Source organism: Lingula anatina, chromosome 1 (assembly GCF_051362555.1).
Source record: "Lingula anatina isolate TDL-2025a chromosome 1, LinAna3.0, whole genome shotgun sequence".
Lineage (NCBI taxonomy): Eukaryota > Metazoa > Brachiopoda > Lingulata > Lingulida > Lingulidae > Lingula > Lingula anatina.
The window spans coordinates 10,681,922-10,699,503 of NC_141767.1; the positions used below are offsets into that span (position 1 = coordinate 10,681,922).

General features: G+C 35.6%; 2 protein-coding genes and 2 long non-coding RNA genes across 6 annotated transcripts in view; 3 read left to right on the plus strand and 1 right to left on the minus strand.

The window, feature by feature from the left end:
- Nucleotides 1-2,237: 2,237 nt before the first annotated feature.
- Nucleotides 2,238-5,804, plus strand: LOC106152864 (uncharacterized). The gene is made up of 2 exons (XR_001237373.2): nucleotides 2,238-3,649; nucleotides 3,893-5,804. It is a non-coding gene; the product is annotated as an uncharacterized LOC106152864 (long non-coding RNA).
- A 737-nt stretch (nucleotides 5,805-6,541) lies between these two features.
- LOC106152875 (uncharacterized) lies at nucleotides 6,542-8,980 on the plus strand. The gene is made up of 2 exons (XR_001237375.2): nucleotides 6,542-7,580; nucleotides 7,967-8,980. It is a non-coding gene; the product is annotated as an uncharacterized LOC106152875 (long non-coding RNA).
- A 372-nt stretch (nucleotides 8,981-9,352) lies between these two features.
- On the minus strand, nucleotides 9,353-15,981 carry LOC147763970 (thioredoxin-like protein 4A). Of its 3 annotated transcripts, none has more exons than XM_087001345.1 (2): nucleotides 15,813-15,981; nucleotides 9,353-10,187 (listed from the first exon to the last, which is right to left on the minus strand). In XM_087001345.1, exon 2 carries the CDS (start codon nucleotides 10,126-10,128, stop codon nucleotides 9,700-9,702), a length of 429 nt encoding a protein of 142 aa, XP_086857471.1. In that variant the 5' UTR covers nucleotides 10,129-10,187; nucleotides 15,813-15,981; the 3' UTR covers nucleotides 9,353-9,699. The 3 variants fall into 3 exon arrangements, with proteins under 3 accessions (XP_086857471.1, XP_086857470.1, XP_086857469.1); XM_087001344.1 differs by having other exon boundaries at nucleotides 15,792-15,981; XM_087001343.1 differs by lacking the exon at nucleotides 15,813-15,981 and adding an exon at nucleotides 11,075-11,189.
- Nucleotides 15,982-16,064: 83 nt separating this feature from the next.
- Nucleotides 16,065-17,582, plus strand: part of LOC106155437 (NADH dehydrogenase [ubiquinone] 1 alpha subcomplex subunit 9, mitochondrial) — a 32,191-nt gene continuing 30,673 nt past the window's right edge. Inside the window, exons 1-2 of the mRNA XM_087001339.1 lie at nucleotides 16,065-16,223; nucleotides 16,443-16,610. Of these exons, the coding sequence (XP_086857465.1) occupies nucleotides 16,184-16,223; nucleotides 16,443-16,610 (208 nt within the window). The 5' untranslated portion in view covers nucleotides 16,065-16,183. The remainder of the gene's footprint in view (nucleotides 16,224-16,442; nucleotides 16,611-17,582) is intronic.

Below are 17,582 nucleotides of genomic sequence, written 5' to 3' on the forward strand. Positions count from 1 at the left end.
TTACTTATGATTGCCAAAACTTTCAAAAAAGAAATACAGGACTAAAATGCAGCCTGAGTTGGAAAAGCAAACTAATTGACTTCTTTTTCTGGAAGTTTTACATTTTCAAAGGGTGAACTTGAACTCCCAAGGGCCTGAAGCCTTATGTTTGTTACACATTTTACTTACATTGGTATTACCTGTTGAGCATAATTAGAATTTGATGTTGAATTTGCAGTTTAACATAATGTACTTTTGCATCAGAATTGACAGTAGCCTTTTTGTTATTTCCTGCTTTTTGTCTGTACATTTGACAGCTTTGCTGCCTTGTTTCTCATGAGTTTTTATGAAATGTTATAGATATTTAATATGTACAAGACTACGACTGTAAAGGGACACCTACACTGGGCAAATTATTAGGCAATTCAGGCAAATTAATAGTCATTTAATGCAGTCCAAGCACTGTTCACTTGCATGACGTAACATTTCAACTTTTTACCAACTATGCAATTTGAATGGGGTGGACTTCACATTGATGCAGTGCTATAGATATAATTCACAAGACCTCCCAAAAATCATCCCATATATTTTTGATGATAACTTGATATTACAGTCAAAATATTTGCTCAATCTGTTTTTTTTTTTTTTTTTTTTCTGCTCAAATCAAACCTTACACATTCAGTTAATAACATCTGAAAATTTAATTGGAGGTTACTTTCATAACGGACCAAGATATTGCATATGAATAAAAAGTTTATTCTAACAGCTATTCATTTCATATCATTTTATCAAGTAGCAAAATAATTTAGGAAAATCAGCGACCAGTCTTGCAGATTATGTGCAAATAGGTGAATAAAAGATCGCGGTCATTATTTTTGAAACTCGATGCAATTTTGGATTCTATTTATTTATTTATCGAGGGATATAATTATTACTTTTAATATAAATACTGGGCAAGCTGTAGACAGGTTTAAGAAATAGTATGGCTATTATAAATCTACTGTCTCTGCTCAGGCTGTTTGACACGTCACTTGGTCCAATGGAAAAAAGTGGAACAATAAATACTTGAAACATCGAGTTGCAAACAACTAAAATATATAGCGTTTGATTGATTGATTGATTGATGCTTCTTCAATAATGTTTCTTAATCATTATAATTTAAACTGCCTATGTTTTCAAATTTTGCAGGAAAAATTGAAATGGAGAAAGGGGCATTTACTTGTACCAAATATAGGCTAACACCGTCCAGTCAGGTTATATTTCCTACTTCAGCGCTAGCGCTTTTATTTTGTCAAGAATGCTTCTCAGTGAATACTACTAAGGCTTCGTTCACATGCAATGTCTATTTTCTAAATTCTATTTTCTATTTGCGGCATGTCTTATGATCACGGTCTGTGCACTGAATATCCCGCCGCGTAATTACTGGCAGCGCGAGCCAGTTACTATAAGTTACTATAAGTTACTATAAGTAACTGGCTCGCGCTGCCAGTAATTACGCGGCGGGATATTCAGTGCACAGACCGTGATCATAAGATAGCGCGAATAGAAAATAGAATTTAGAAAATAGACATTGCATGTGAACGAAGCCTAACTTTCGTATTTTTTTCAAGTTAAACGGCTTTTTAAATTTGGAAATTAAAACACGTATAACTAATTTTATTCTGTGTTGACAATAAAATCCACTCAGCAACACGCTGATAACCATCATTTTATGGAAGCGAATGCACGTATATTGTAAACAGCAATAACCTATCAATCCAACATACTACACCAATATGACATTTGTCACTGAAGAGATTTCTGATTTTGGCCTTAATGTGTGCAGTATGTGTGATCGCGTGCCAAACTTCTGCAGTTGTGCACGAGCTGCTGCATTTGAAAAAGAATCCTACTAACCATATGATTTGTAACATTTTAAAATTACAAGCAACAAAGTATATCCCCATGGCATGAGGTCGTCGGGCCGATTGCACATTTCTGCAAGATAAAAGCTTTATCATGGGCCTAATCACCTTGTTGATGAAAAGAAAAAATAAATAAATGAATAAAGCTAAAATTTCATCTATAAAGAAAAACTTTTATACGAAGTTTAAGTTGATCTTTATATATGTATTTTTTGCTTTATTTATTTATTAGCAAGTAAAAGCGACGCGTCGCCCTCAGGCCAACGCGCAGAACAGATCTCGACGAGTCTTACGAGCGGTCGAGATATTCTCCGTAATTAGTTCTTTTTTTTTTTTTTTTTCAAATTGTATGTCTGCTCGAGAATATGGACAAATTAAGCCATTAAGCTGGAGAAGCAACCAAAATTCAACTGTTCCTACATGTAGTTACACTATAAATCAAACTTAAATCGTTTTAGTAACCAGTGATGGAAATTCAACAAAGGATGTTCGGCAATTGAGAATCGGAATGGCAAAGGCCAAAACAAATGAACTGGTTAATATCTGGAAGGACAGAAGTATCCCAACGGCGTTAAAGGTGAAACTTGGACACAATAACGTTATAATGTCCAAGGGTGAAATTAGGGAAGAGCTTGATATGGGTGCGAAGGATGTACGGGTGCGAAGGATGGGTAATCAAAAAAGAGCAGGAAAAACGAATAGATGCAGATGAAATGTGAATTTATCGAAGAATATGTTACGCATCTCGTGGTGGGAAAGAAGAACGAACGACAGTATTCTTGAGGATCTCGGACTGAAAGACCAACATACAAAAATGGACAAGAAAAAGTTTAATAGAGGTCACGAGCACGGCAGTTGACAGAAAGCAGTTGAGGGGCTTGACCCATGGACTGTGCCGACAATTTTCGAAATACGGAGGATCAGGCTGATGATGATGAATATTGGTGTTGGCTATCTTATTTATGTATAACATGCATTCTTTCTCATCAGCCCGTTTGTAGACAAGTCATGAGGTCCAAGTAGTTGCGCCTCGTAATTTCAGAAAAAAAAAATCTTTTTTAGAAATCTATAGGCCTACCCTCCCAGCTCATGAGGGGTTCTCCACAACTATCCCTTTTGTGCGTTCTTTCCCAACTTGTACAATGTAGTCGACATAAAAGCGTAAATTGTAGCCTATATAGGGCCTACATGTACATGTAGGCCTACTATAGGCCATACGGAATCTTTGCGCCAAATTGTAGGGCCTCCCATTTCTCGACTCGTGCTCGTGAATTCATCGTTTTGCGCCATTTCCAATTGAATAATTTTAACAACTTAAAGTTAATGAATAATGGTTCGTTTCAGTCATTTGGACCGCCCATGTCTCCCTGATGTTTTCTTCTCATACCTGAACATGCATTAAAATTCGGAACATTGACCCGACTTTTACCAAGGAGTTAGGCCTACAACAGTTGTAACTTCTTGCTTTTACACAGCTTTTACTTGAGAAGTTTTTCTCGTTCTCAAGGTCAGAATTGGAAAAGGTAATTCGGTACGTAGACAGAGAAATATGACTTTGGGTCATGTACAAATGCGTTAAGACATAATGTGACTAATATACCTAAACCAGGGAATTATAGCGTAGACGATATATTTCTGCAGATAAGTAGGGCATGGCCTACAGTACACCGAATCGCCAGTAAATGTAACGCATGCGCAATTTGTTTTCTTCCTGTGCCCTGTTATTCCCTGTCTGTGCTGTTCGAAGAAGACAAATTTCGTCTTGGGTAGGTGGCTTTTGTACAAGGCAAATAATTCGTACTTTGCGTTTTAAGAAGACACTGAGAACTCACTTCTGTACTTAATCAGGATGCCTCTGCCGTTACCGGTGGGTAGCTAGAGGATGCTAATTGTAGAGAGGTGAATAATGTTCAGCTAATATTTCTGTGCAAGTGTAGAAATTTATTATTAAATATCACTTACTTGAATGTACAACTATGCGTGGTTGAATGTTTACTTTACCATTTCAGAAGAGGAGGACATGTAAATTATTCAAAACAATTCACAAAGTTAATGTACACATTTAAAATGGATCCGAGAAGTGGAAACAGAAGGCATTGGAGTGACACAAAAGAGAAATCACATTTTTGGTCTAATTGCACATGCTTGTTCAGTATAATACTGTTGGTGATATTTTCTCTATTCCTGCTGGTAATGATTGTATTCGGACGGAAATTTATGACGCCAGAGCTGTATTTGATGGATCTGATAATGGAAAACAGATCACATACTGCACACTAGTACATTTATACTTTCCTGTTTGCATTGGATATGATATGTGGTTCTGACGAGGTTATGATTATATGCTGAAATTCAAATGCTGTCCTTACATACATGTGTTCTTAATCTGCAAAGCCTAGAAGAAGACAAACATTTTACCTTTTGAAACCTGTTATATCAGATGAGAACTATATTTATTATATAAACAGTTTCAAGAACCATATCATATCATATCAGATAAATCCTATGTTATCTAATGGAATATTGCATTGTTAATCAGGGCTTTCTCTGCAAATAGATGCTTTTCCTCCCAAGATCAGTGAGAAGGTCAGTTGACACCAAGAACATGGAAAAAATGGAAGTTGAACTTGCACAAAAAAGTACTAGTGTGATTAACATTCAACCTTCAGGAAAATATTTCATGTATGGACTTTTGATAAAGGTCTTTGGATGGAATAGTTAACGGCCAGTTTGTTTGACTCATTCGTGTTTGATTAAAATTGTGATGCAGAAGCATGAAGGGAAACATTCCTTTATAGATGTATACAATTGCAGTATGCATATATAGAATAGCAGGATATATCATTAAATCCCCTCTCCATTTCTTATTTAAGGGGTTCAAAATGTTTAAACGCACACAATGATCCTGTCATCAACAAGGATGTCAATTAAAATAACAATATTTGTCTTTTTAATGGGTTTTGTTTACAAGTTCCAATAACAATTGTAATCATCTGTTTAGTTGTTCAAAAACAAGTGCAGCTTATCTAGAAAATAGATAGCAGAAAATGTAATTTATGCAAAATTGTTAATATGTTTCTCAACTAAATCTATTTGAGTAGTAGAAACTGGATTTAGAGAAGATTTGATTCGTTTCTGTTTCAAAACCTGTTTGTATACATGCATATATTTGCTGTTGCTTAGGGTGATTGGTATCTATATTTACATCTTAGTAGTGTACAAGGTGTTTCTGAAGAGTTTCTTACCTGTGATGCTGAGACAAATGCCTCCCATCTGAATTCCATCCCAAGAGTAACTTCCTCTAGATATCTTCCAGTACATTGTATTGTATCTCAATGATATACAAAGAGATGTATGGAGATCCAGGTTTACCACGTAGGCAATGTGAAAGGGAAGTGATAGTACATTACCCAACAGCTTTCAGACCTTCAAATTATCAGACAACCAAGAAGAATTGGTTGGGAGGTGTACATGGTAACTTAGTTGCTCAGAAAGTATTTTAATAAATTGGAAATGAACATTTTTGGACATCAATAAGCTTTCAAATAACTTTCTTTTTTGTAAAGTAATCTGTTATTAAATAGTTATCAACTCTAGTATTGTTTATTTTGATGTTGCTTTTTAAATGAGCTTGGCCCATGTAATACTGCCACATAAAGGCACAGTTACTGTTAAACACTATACAGGAAATCATTTATAGGCTTTCATTCTGTGCCTTGCTTGATTACCTTGAGTGACTGAAAGGTCAAATGTGGACCAAGGACATCTCAGGACCTTAACATTCCAGTAAGACTGTTCTTGGCGGAGTTTTATTTTATTAATTTATCAAGCACTTTTTTTCAAGTGGAGGTCTGCACTGTCAGAATGCCATCTGGTTATTTTATATTTTCAAATTTTTATAAATAAAAATATTTACCTGTTGGTTCCGTTTTCTGCTCATCTGCTCATTTCTTTACACCAAAATCTATGAAGGTTGTGTTCTTAGTAGGTGTGTTAATTTAAGATAAAAAATAAAAGTTTGCATCTTGTGTTTACGCAGTGTGAGATACACTGGTCTTTGTTGAAACATGCATAATTAAGAAATTGACTTAATTAATAACTATGCTATTAAATAAGAGGGTCACTTTAGTGAACCCCCAGGTGACCAAATTAATTTTAATTGGTCCAAACAGTAAAGTGACCTTGTGAGAGGGAGCAACAGCCCAAACAGTAATCACATGTTGGGACCAGTCTAGAATGCATAGAATACAAAGCAGCGTATAATATATATTGTGAAAAAGCCTTAACAATAAAAGGCTTAACAATAAGTTGCTTTGCAGTTGATATTTGCACAAACTACCTTCCAAAATGTGTTCCCTTACATACTGTATTCTCCATCCGTTGACTTATCCATTATTCTGTCCAATTTGTCTAAGAGCCCATTCAGAACAAATGATGCTCAGATCTACTGATCCCAAATCAAATATGGCACACCCTACATGAAATCAAGACTACTAAATCCCGTAATGGTATCACTGCCTCTACATGCTCCATTTAATGGATAAAAGCTAATCTCCATGGTTGAATTGCAAGGCCCCTGGGGGGGGGGGGGGGGGGGGGGGGGGGCAGGAGACCATTACAGGATTTAGCAGTCTTGCTTTTACATAGAGTCTGCCATATTTGATCAGCAGATGAGTAGATCCAAGGATCATCTGTTCTGAATAAGCTCTTATACAGACCACTATTTTTTCAATTATGAGAAAATTATCTAAAAATGTTCAAAAATCTACACTAATACATATCAATATGTGTATAATCTCTTAATTCTTTAAAACAATATTTTATTATTGGTATTTTTGTTTTTGGTGCTATGGCATTTATCTTTTGTCTTCAGGAAAACTCCAGCAAATTTGAAAAGAAAGATGCCTTTTTTTTTCAAATTCAGATATCCCCACGATACTGTTAGAAAAAAATAAATAAGGAAGAGTAGACTATATAGCAAAAGGAATTCCAGTAAGCCTGAAGGCAAACAAAAAAAAAAAGACTCGTAGACATCCTAATCACAATAGAACATGTACCAATTCAAGTGTTAATGATGAACTATTACAGCCTTTAACTTAGGAACAGGTTTAAGTTGTAACGTTAAACGTAAACACCTTCGTAATATATTGGAGTATATAGGAGTCCGGGCTATAAAAGACACGAACTATTTTGTAAATAACAACGCAATTTTCTTTGAAAAAAATCTCTCCAGTAAATTGAATCAACAAGAGACTTCAAGTTTAACCCCTTATTTAGTCTAATTAAATGTAGTTTGTGTTGCCAACAGGGGGGCTGTCCGAACCTGATTTTGCAGCCGAAATAAGCTATCTCTTTATGCCTCCTTTCATTGGAGAGTTTGATGTTGTTTCGGTTGTTTACATGCACAAAACATGGAATTACAGACAAATTTAGTTTTAATACAAGAAAAAGAAGGAATAAGATAAATATTTCTAAAGTGTGAAAAGCGTGCTGTACAAAGTCGTGTGGAGATCGGGTTGTGCTTGTACAAACACTGCGATGTGTTAATTGTCACGTCCGCCGCTCTCTCGGCCTGCTGACGTGCAAAATTTAGATCTACTTCATGATCTTTACAACGACGCTGATGACCTAGAGCCAGAACAAGGAACCCGTGATTATTTTTAAGCGGACAGCAGTGCACTTTATACTCAAAAAAGTGTTGGTTTGTTTTTCTCAATATGCCTAAATTTAAGTATTTTACTAATTAAGTTTGTACTAGAGGTGCAACACTGCACACTATTTAATACTGACTTCAACAGGTCTTAATAGTGTAATTACAGTTACTACTTTTACTCTAATTCCTTATATTTAGGTCATTTTGATTGGGGTTTAATACAGTGTTTAGCATCATCATAGTAAGTATAATAGTTGTTGCAACTTCAACTTGATATCAATGCACAGCCCTCTCAGTTTCCTTATGTTTAATTATGATTCAAGTATAACAGACATATTTATTTTGCCATGCAAATAACACTGTCCTACATATGTATTAAATGCATTTGTTACTGACCTGCATAAGCATCATTTTCATTTTTTTTTTTCAGTTTAAATTTGGTTCATTGACAGAAGAAGTTTAAATGGATGAAGAAACCTTTTCTGACGAAGATGGTGGCAGTAGGCACAAAAAGAAGCATTTGGGAATTCAAGATACCCTCGACAGTTCCTGGTCCAAAAAGAAAGGAAGCAGATGGAGCTATGTGTGTAACTTATTGGGTTTAATATCAGCCTCTTTGTTCCTCTTCGTGATAATAATGTTTGGGCGGTCTTTTATGACAGAATGGCTATATAATGTGGATGATGAAGTTACTGATATTCATGAACCCAGCACCATTTCTCACCATCAGGACTAAGGCAGACTGTGCACGTACCATACGAAGAAAATAAGTCACAATGTCAGCAATTTTCATTTGAGGTCTAAAACATTACAATGGAAATCTTGTACTGTAAGGCTACCTGCTCTTATCAGCCTGCAGATCAGTGTGTAATCTTTCTGTTCCTTGGCGTTATGTTGTTGCACCTGCAATGTACATCAAAAGTTGTGATTCTTCAGAGAACTCCACATAATACGTTTGTCAAAAAAAAAAAAAAAAAAATGAAAGAAAGAAATCCATTACCAAAGGAAAACCCTTAATTGAAGGAAATCGGATTTACTAATTTCAATTGGTACCTGGAAGAGAGGGAATCAAGATCCTGTGTTGTTTGCAGTTTATATATGATCCAACAGTTATAACCAATCAATTCCGTATCTCACAGTATTTATGAATGTGATCACAGCCTTCATGTCATACTTTTCCTCCGTTTTGCCAAAAATCAAGCATTATGTACATGCCAAGAGTAATGGAATCTTTGTTGCTTAGAATGTATTTGATAGGTGATCTGGTTCCTTTCTCATATTTGGATCCCAATAAAAGTTTTCTGTGAAATTATAACATTATTTTTAACTTTTTCATGTGAACATTATAGTTGATATATTTTAAATTGTGTGTATTATATTTTAATATATTGTAATTGACTGGTTTTCTATGTATTGTCTTAATCTAATAAAAGAACAAAATGATTGTTTCATGTTTGCTTTACCTTAATGAAATAGGAGGATGATTGATCCAAACTAAAGCAGCATTACAAGTCAAGATTCAGTTTGATTAAATTCAAAATTTTTCAGGTAATATGAAACTTTTTCCTTTCATTCTTTAAATTATACTAGTTGAAACAATGTGTCGGCATTTGATTGGACTTTGCAGCCAAAAATGGACTTCAAATGCATTTTAAACATTTTGGGACAGACGTACTATCCCCCCTCCCCAATTCCCTTACTACATTTTAAATGCTAGACCAATAGATGGATAACACTGCTTCTTTAACTGGTTGACAAAGAAAAATTATAGCAAGGAATATGGCTAAAAACTAGTATACTGACAACAAGACTGATGTCACATACATAGAAAAGTTACTTTATTGTACCCATCTTACTCTTTACTAACAAAGACAGATGGAATGAAAATGACTTCCACTACCCACTAAATGGCCAGTAAAATAATTAGGCACTACCATCTGAATAAAGGTCAGTTAAATAGTAACAAGTAAACTTGTTGTCTGAATGATTTTAATTAGTGGAAAATGGTCAATCTAACCACTGAGATCCTTACATTCAATATCAAATTATGTTTGATGATGACATATATTTGTGATGCTTGATAGGCAGATTTTATTCATGTATGTGAAAAGAAAGGTATCTTGCAAATTGTCCATTCTAACAGATAAAGGTTCTCTTATGAAATCAGTATCTGTACTTAGTTGAATAATCCTTCGGAGAAACCACAAGACCTCTGCCTTTCCTTGCACCTCTGTACACAGTTTCAATAATGTCCACGAATTCTTGCTCATCTTCCATGGCCCAATTAATTTTGTTGTTGTTTCCTGTGCCCAAGTCAATCATAATATGTTTGTTGCGGTAGAAAAACATGCAAGTACATGGATCATATAACTCATACATTTTGTTAAAATCTGGAACTTCAGTAACATCTACTAAATATACAACTGCAAAGTTTTTCACTTTTTCTGCCACTTTATACAGTGTTTCATCCATGATCATACAGGTAGGATCCCAGTCATGTCCAAAACGAATGATTACCACCCGGTCTTCTTCAGACAAAATTGCTTGATCCACTTGCCAGCCATTCTCTAAATGTGGTAACATGTAAGACATGCTGACTTCAGTTTCGAATGACCTGACGCAGATACAACAATCCTTTGGTTTTGAACCAACTGAAAAAAAGACAAGAACTAATGTTTACAATTGACAAAAGGGTGGTTGTTGGTAATTTAATAAGTTAAACTCATATTGCAGACATGCTGAAAACTTTTCAGAATGGCCGGACATTTGGACCGGCAGTAATGAAAAATTTGCCGGACTGAATGGATCTTTGTCGGACCGAAAATCACCCTATTCATTTGATACAGATACTACTGGTACGATTCGGGTAGCTTACTTAGTTTGTGAATGTGACAGGTTTGAAATGGAAGGGAAAAAAAGCATTGGGTTTTATATAATTTTATTAGTGAAGTATGTCGAATGATGACTGTAAATTCAAAATTGCTGCTCTTAAAACTTGTTCGGTCCTTTCGGCCTACCAAGTCCAATTTTTTACCGGTCCAGACAAATTTTCCCGGTCATGACTGATCGGACCGACAGTTTCAGCATGTCTGTATTGAGGCTTTATATGCTTGCTGCAGGTGAAATCTTTTGGCTGCATTGGGGAAACATAAGAGACATTAAAACTGAAGTGATGGACAACCATACATTCTTATCTACAGTATAACTGCCTGGTATCTTTAGAAAATGTCAAAATGTCGATGCATTCAGATTGCTAAGATTTCCTGTACATTTCAGAAAGATGTATCAACATCAGATCATATATGTATCTAAGTTTTATTGTTTTTAAGGTCTGAGGCTTTGCAGGACAACTAGACATAAAAAATGACCATTGGGCAGTCTCAAACATGAATAGTATACCTTTTAATCCATCTATAAATATTTAACCAATTTTTAAAATAAGTTTATGGTAAGAGAAGAGTTTCATTAGCTCTGTATGTATCAATTTAAATTATTGTTTTTCTTTTTATCAAGAGCTTATAAAATATGTAGGTTTTACCTCCAATATTTCTGTGACTGTCAGTCACCATCATCAGGGAGTAAATGACTAGGGTCATTTCACCTGGAATGAAAATCCAGGTCAATTGCCCCTAATCACTGGCCTTGTGTTGTAACTGTTACATCTTCCCCCCCCCCCCCCCCCCCCTGGATGTTTGCAGGTATGTTCTCCAAGGGCTGATTTCCAGTTGTTTTTGGCCACTGAGTCTTTGTGTTCTTTCATTGTAGCAGAAGGCTTATGCTAGACATACCCACTGCATTTCTCTGTGAACACAACTTCACCCTAGGTGTGAAAAAGGTATATCCCTGTTTGTGTTATTAAACGTATTAATTGCTGTAAACATTAGGTCAAGCATGGACTCAGACCTATTCTTGGTGCCCAGCTGTGTGATACCCCATAATCATTGGTACTTTTGTAGTATTCCTTCTCCTTTTAAATATGTAACTTTAATCCTAATCCAAATTAAGTTATGTGGTGACTTTATTCAAAGTCTAACTTATTTTTTATTGTTTTCTATTACTCCTTCAGGTTCTTTGACCAGGACCGTAGCAATCGTCCGAAGGTTCACTGGTCTGAACTTCAATTGTCCGAATTAATGCATGAATTAAATGTAAGTGTACTGGTAATAAAGTTAAGTTCATCGCAGGCATGTGCACATGGCATATGATTTTTGGACCAATGAATCTTCAGACCAATGAACCTTTGGATTAGCGAGACCCCCCCCCCCCCTTGACCAATGAGATTACAGCAAGTTTCCCCCTTGCCCTAACCATGGCTCCCATATCTTAGGAAGACATTAAGTGTCATGTAAATCTTAAAGTTGGGTATCGGAGACATTGAGTGTGTTCAGTGGACTAACAGATTCGCGGATCAAATATGGCTGACCTACTTGAATGCTTGTTGCGTAATCCTTGCAGAGAACCCATTTAATGTCTAATTGGGAATTTAGCTGCAAGCTTTTTAGTGGGTCGTTATATTTGATCCATGGATCTATTAGTCTGCTGTTTTGAATGCACTCATTGATCAAAGTCGCCACACAAATTAATTTAGAAAAGACATTTAATATCACAGTTTTATGGTGGGGGAGGGGGTGGGACTGCAAATGTGCAATACGCCTCTACAAAAAAGTGATACACTAGAAAAAAGCAAAACACTAGAAAAAAAAAAAGAGTCCAGTTGCAAGTAAACACAGGAAATGGTTATTTGCAGGAAAACAGGGCAATATAGAGACAAAATAATTAATAGTTTTGATGCAACTTAACAAATTGGAATGAGCTGTTTATAGTTGGGTCTTCTACTCTGTTGGCTAGTGGCTCTTCTTGGCAATGGCGATATTAATGACATAGTAATATATATTGCTTTTATATCACCCTATTTTCTCGGGAATGACTGTTTCCTGTTTACTTTCAACTGTACTGGTCTTTTTTAAGTGTATTGCACTGTTTTGTGGTGTATTGCACATTTTAAGTAGACACCAGCAAAAGTGCCCTATTCTATGAGCGCATTCTCAACGAATTAAGCCAGGCTTTACAAAACCCGTGACCTAAAAATGGCGGACGTACATGAAAGAAAAAACGCCTAATCTTTTAATAGTCTCTCCGCCTCTCACACGCCTCCCCACACGTCGTCCCTGCGGGGTACAGTAATTAAATCTCGGCTCCGAACATTAATATTTCCGTGAATATCTCTGGTGATATTATCTCCTTAGATAGTCGATTCATTGCTGCTCATTGCTGCCAAATTATTCCTTTTTCGTTTTCTCTGTTTTCAAAGATAATAGAACAGAAGAGCTTTTTTTTTTTCGATCGCCTTCAGCCGCTATGCCTTCTTCACCACGAGTTTAACTGATGAGCATGCGCACTTAATATTTCTCAGGTAGCTTCCGCATGGCGAACGGAGCCGAAATTTAATTACTGTACCCCGCAGGGACGACGTGTGGGGAGGCGGAGAGACTATTAAAAGATTAGGCGGTTTTTCTTTCATGTACATCCGCCATTTTTAGGTCACCGGCTTTGTAAAGCCTGGCTTAATTCGTTGAGAATGCGCTCTATGACTATGCCACCTGCACCCTACTGGCGAGTAGGGTGCAGAGTTAAAAAGCTTGATCACCTCAAATTTAACAGGGGGCTCTTCTGCAATTTTGTAACAGGTTGTACTAGAGCCCCAAGTGACATCAGAGGTGTAACTGTAGGTGCAAGTAACGGTGGGGGCTGTGTAGTGGATTATTGGCATTAATATGATAAAATGCCCATACCACACCTTGACCATAATGGTTGTTTGGTTGGGTTTTGCACTTATTTTTGTCGCTCGAGCAACCAAATCTTGACCAGCACAGCACGTGGTTGCGCTGATGCCTACTGATGAAAATTTGTACCTTAAATTTCATCATTTAAACCAACTTCAGACAAACATGCCGTCAGTAGCAACAGAGCATAGGTACACCAGAAAAAAAATTAGAATGTGCCAGATATAAACACAAGTTATATTTTCTGAAAAGTCTTTTCATCCAGAATGTAATACTTTTGGAATTTTGATATTATCTCTAAAATTAGAGGAAATATCACAATTTTTTAAAATAGCAATATTCGGGCAAATGTACGTGTACTCACATTTTATAGTTATATTTTCTGAAAAGTCTTTTCATCCAGAATGTAATACTTTTGGAATTTTGATATTATCTCTAAAATTAGAGGAAATATCACAATTTTTTAAAATAGCAATATTCGGGCAAATGTACGTGTACTCCCATTTTAGCCAGAAAGCTGTGACCACTGAGCGCTTTTGTACCACCTTAAAAATATACTTCACCTTCATCAATTTTCATGGGGTTTGTTGCACAACACTACAAATGTTCTATACTCTCACAAAGTATAAAAAAATAGGCAAAGAGAGATTATTACTCTGCAAGGATTTGCAGAGTATATTCTTTGCTTTTGTGTTTTCGCAGCACATGGTTAAGCGGGCAGGATGCCAAGATAAAAGGCTTGTTTGCCAGGAACATGCATGGTTAAAAGGGCAGAGGAAGTTGAACGGCCGCCAGAAGTCCTTCGATGAAACACGCAAATTTGACGTTTTTGACGTGAAAATCGTTTTTTGAGACGAGGTAGGTGTTACGAGGGGGTAAATGTATGCGTCGTATGACAGAGGGTTGCTTCGTTTAATTTGTGATTAATTAATTTGATTAATTGTGACATTCAATTTGCAGTTATTAGTGTTTAAACGCGAGGCGAAAAGGAAAAATTATAGGTTTTCTTTTGTCAACGAATGCATGTTTAGACTTTGTGCACGCGACACTACTGATCTATTAACTACTTCAGTTGAATAGGTGGAAGAGCTGAAGCGGTAACGCGTTCGGTTTAAGCAGGAGGTCCCGGGCCCTGGTGTGGCCATTTAATTTTTTTTTGCTTTATTATTTTGTTTCTATTTTATGTTTCAATTATATTTTGTTTCTATTTTTTGTTTCAATTATATAGTAATTGTTTAAATTTAACATGAATAGATGATGTAATGAATTAAATTACCTACTGCAAAGCAAGCCAAAAGGTAGGTGAACTGTGTTTTATGTTTATTTTAATTGTGTATTCATGGCTTTTACCAAAAGGTACAATTTTAACTGTGTGGCGTGTGATTGTTTTTTTTTCTCTTTTTTTTATACTGCAAATGCAGAAGCATTTGTTTTTGTTTTTATTTTTTTTTTTTGCTTTATTTTGTTTCTATTTTTTTTGTTACATATTTAAGCATATGTTAACATTTTTTTATTTATTTATATGAAAAGATAGTTACATTATTATCAGATATCTTCTTATGAAATAGACCAAAAAATATGGCAATCATATAATGCAGTGTAAAACAAAGATGGAATAAATATGCTTCCAGTACAACTTGCATTTTCTTGTTTAATTTGTAATTAAAGCAATAATAACTCTTCGTTTCGGCCAAAAAAGAATTTTCCTGGAGTAAACAACAATTTTCCCATACTTACCAATGGTTAATGAATCCATTTTTACATTCAAAGTTAGTCCCTGGTTTTTTTCTAAAAAGTTTGGTTTTTTGTTAAAATCTCTTAAGAGATTTTAACAGAGTATAGACATCAATGGAGGTCACGTGGTCTAAAGACAAGTTCAGATATCAGAATAAAAGCTATAACTGCTGTTTTTTGGTAAAACAGAATATATTATATTTCTATGAGTTATTCACAAGGTTTTTACTGTGAAATATAGATATCATACGAAGAGTTATTATCCCTTTAAATCTAAATATTACTAGATTCAAAACTGAATAAAAATTAAAATTAAATTGAAATTGTAAGAAATTTACAAAATTTGCAGAGTTTTTTGCTCTATGACGTATGAGCAATTTTATTGTATAGGTCGTTAAACAGTGTGCCTCAGACCTCAGTGATCACTGGTCACATATGCAGGCCAGAGATGCTGCAGGACAGGGGCCCGTTTCACAACGCTGTTAATCAGTCTATTAGATATTCTAACTAACGACAGCTTCGTGAAGCAGGCCCTCAGGACTGACTGTGGCGTCTCTCGTGCATTTTGATATACCTACACGCTACCGTACAAAATGTTAATGTCGAGCCCTGCTTGTACGTGGGAAGTATCAGCATCGGTTATATGATTCTTGGAGTGGTTGCTTAGAACTCAGTTAATGCATAACTTTCATGTAAAATTTTGTTGTAGGTTATTTCTCACACATTTAAAATACTTACCACAAACTAGGCAAAACTTACACACAAAATACGTTCGTGTTACCACCGGATGTTTCCTTCTCTTCAAATCTCAGAATATATCGTTTGTTTTTCCAATTTTTAGAAACAATAAAGATTCATGCAGACATTTTTAACGCTTTCTACAGACATTTCTAACAGTATGTCAACAAAAAAATGACCATTTCTCATGAAAACTAAAAATATATAAGTCCTTTGTGAGGTGTCACTCGTTTTCAAAATGAAAACTGTCAATTGACATACATCTAAAACGAGGCAATTTATAGGAAGGCGAGTGAGTGGGTTACTCCACTGACTCGGAACTACTCGGATGTCTCCGCACAGCTTGCGGAGTCAGCCGAGGATTGCCGATTGTGGTTTACTCCTGTGTCAAGATGGCGACCTTGGTGGCCAGGGGAGTCATACGTTTTGGAGGTATACGTTTGTTCTCGCTTTGTTCTTAGATCCAAGCATGATTTAAACAGCCAATTTATACCTTGTTATACCTTTACATATTACACCTTTACATATTAAGTATCTTCTTGTGCTGTTTCAAGCGGTGGATCTGATGGGGATGCCGTTACTGATCGGTTGTGTAAAGGCCAAAAAACAGTTCTACAATGAATTTGATATGTATTTCTCTATTTTTTTTAGCTCACCGCCCCTATGCTGTCAATGGGACAGCTGTCAAAAGCAAGCGATATACAAGCACTATTACAAAGTATAAACGAGGTGTTGGAGGGCGCTCTTCCTTCAGCGGCACTGTTGCAACTGTCTTTGGTGCCAGTGGAAACGTAGGCCGAGGGCTTGTCAATAGGCTAGGTAGAAAAAATAATATAAAAAATCCATTTTCACTAAAATTCACTATTTGGCTTTCAAATACTAACAAATATATGTCACAATGCAAACTATGTGGAAAATAATGGTATGATGACTAAATATGAAGTAGGGCCTTTTCTTCATGGGTGTCCAGATCCCATGGGTATGAAAATTAGGATTTTTTCGTGATATATATTTTCATTTTCTTCAATTCCATTTTTTTATACACATTTCACATTGCATTTTAATAGAAGTTGTGTTGCAGTATATATTTTCTCATTTGGCTGTAATTTTTCAGTTTTAATTTTCTTTCCCATCATAGAACATTTAAAGATATTTTGTCTCCATTCTTGTTTAAAAATACTTTTTTGTTTGTAAATAGTCTCTAAAATAGTGTTTAAATGTATTTAAAGCCTACTAGTATTTGCATCCTGTAGTGAGTTTTTAAGTTTGGAATTTAGATTTTAACAGTTATAAAAATTCATGTAAAGAACTTATTTGAGGCATGACATGAAACTTTGGCGTGAAATGAAAGGAGTAGTAGTTCACATGGCTTACAAAATAAACAAAACGGATGTGAAGGTTTTGACATCGTGCAGACTTTGTTTCTTTTTGTCTTCAGCTTTATGTTGTATACTATCTTAAGATTTTCTTAAGGAAACTAATGAATAAAATTTATGGTTAATAGGTTTCTTGGAACTATGGAGTCATGTCAAGGATGTAATTTTTTTTTACTAAGTATTGCACTGTGAAGGTGTTTTTTTTTTTTTAGGTTAAGTTGAGGACTCAATTGTTCAAATTTCACAAGCACTTCTCAAGGTTAATTTTTGTCTTCTATTGTGGCCCTGGCATTCTAATAATTAACCATAAAAGGCGGAGGGCTCTATTAGTGGAGATTGCAATGAATATTGTTATCTGCTGTCTATAAAGGGGCCCGCACACGGTGAGCATTCGGCGCGCGCCACTTGCGCTGCG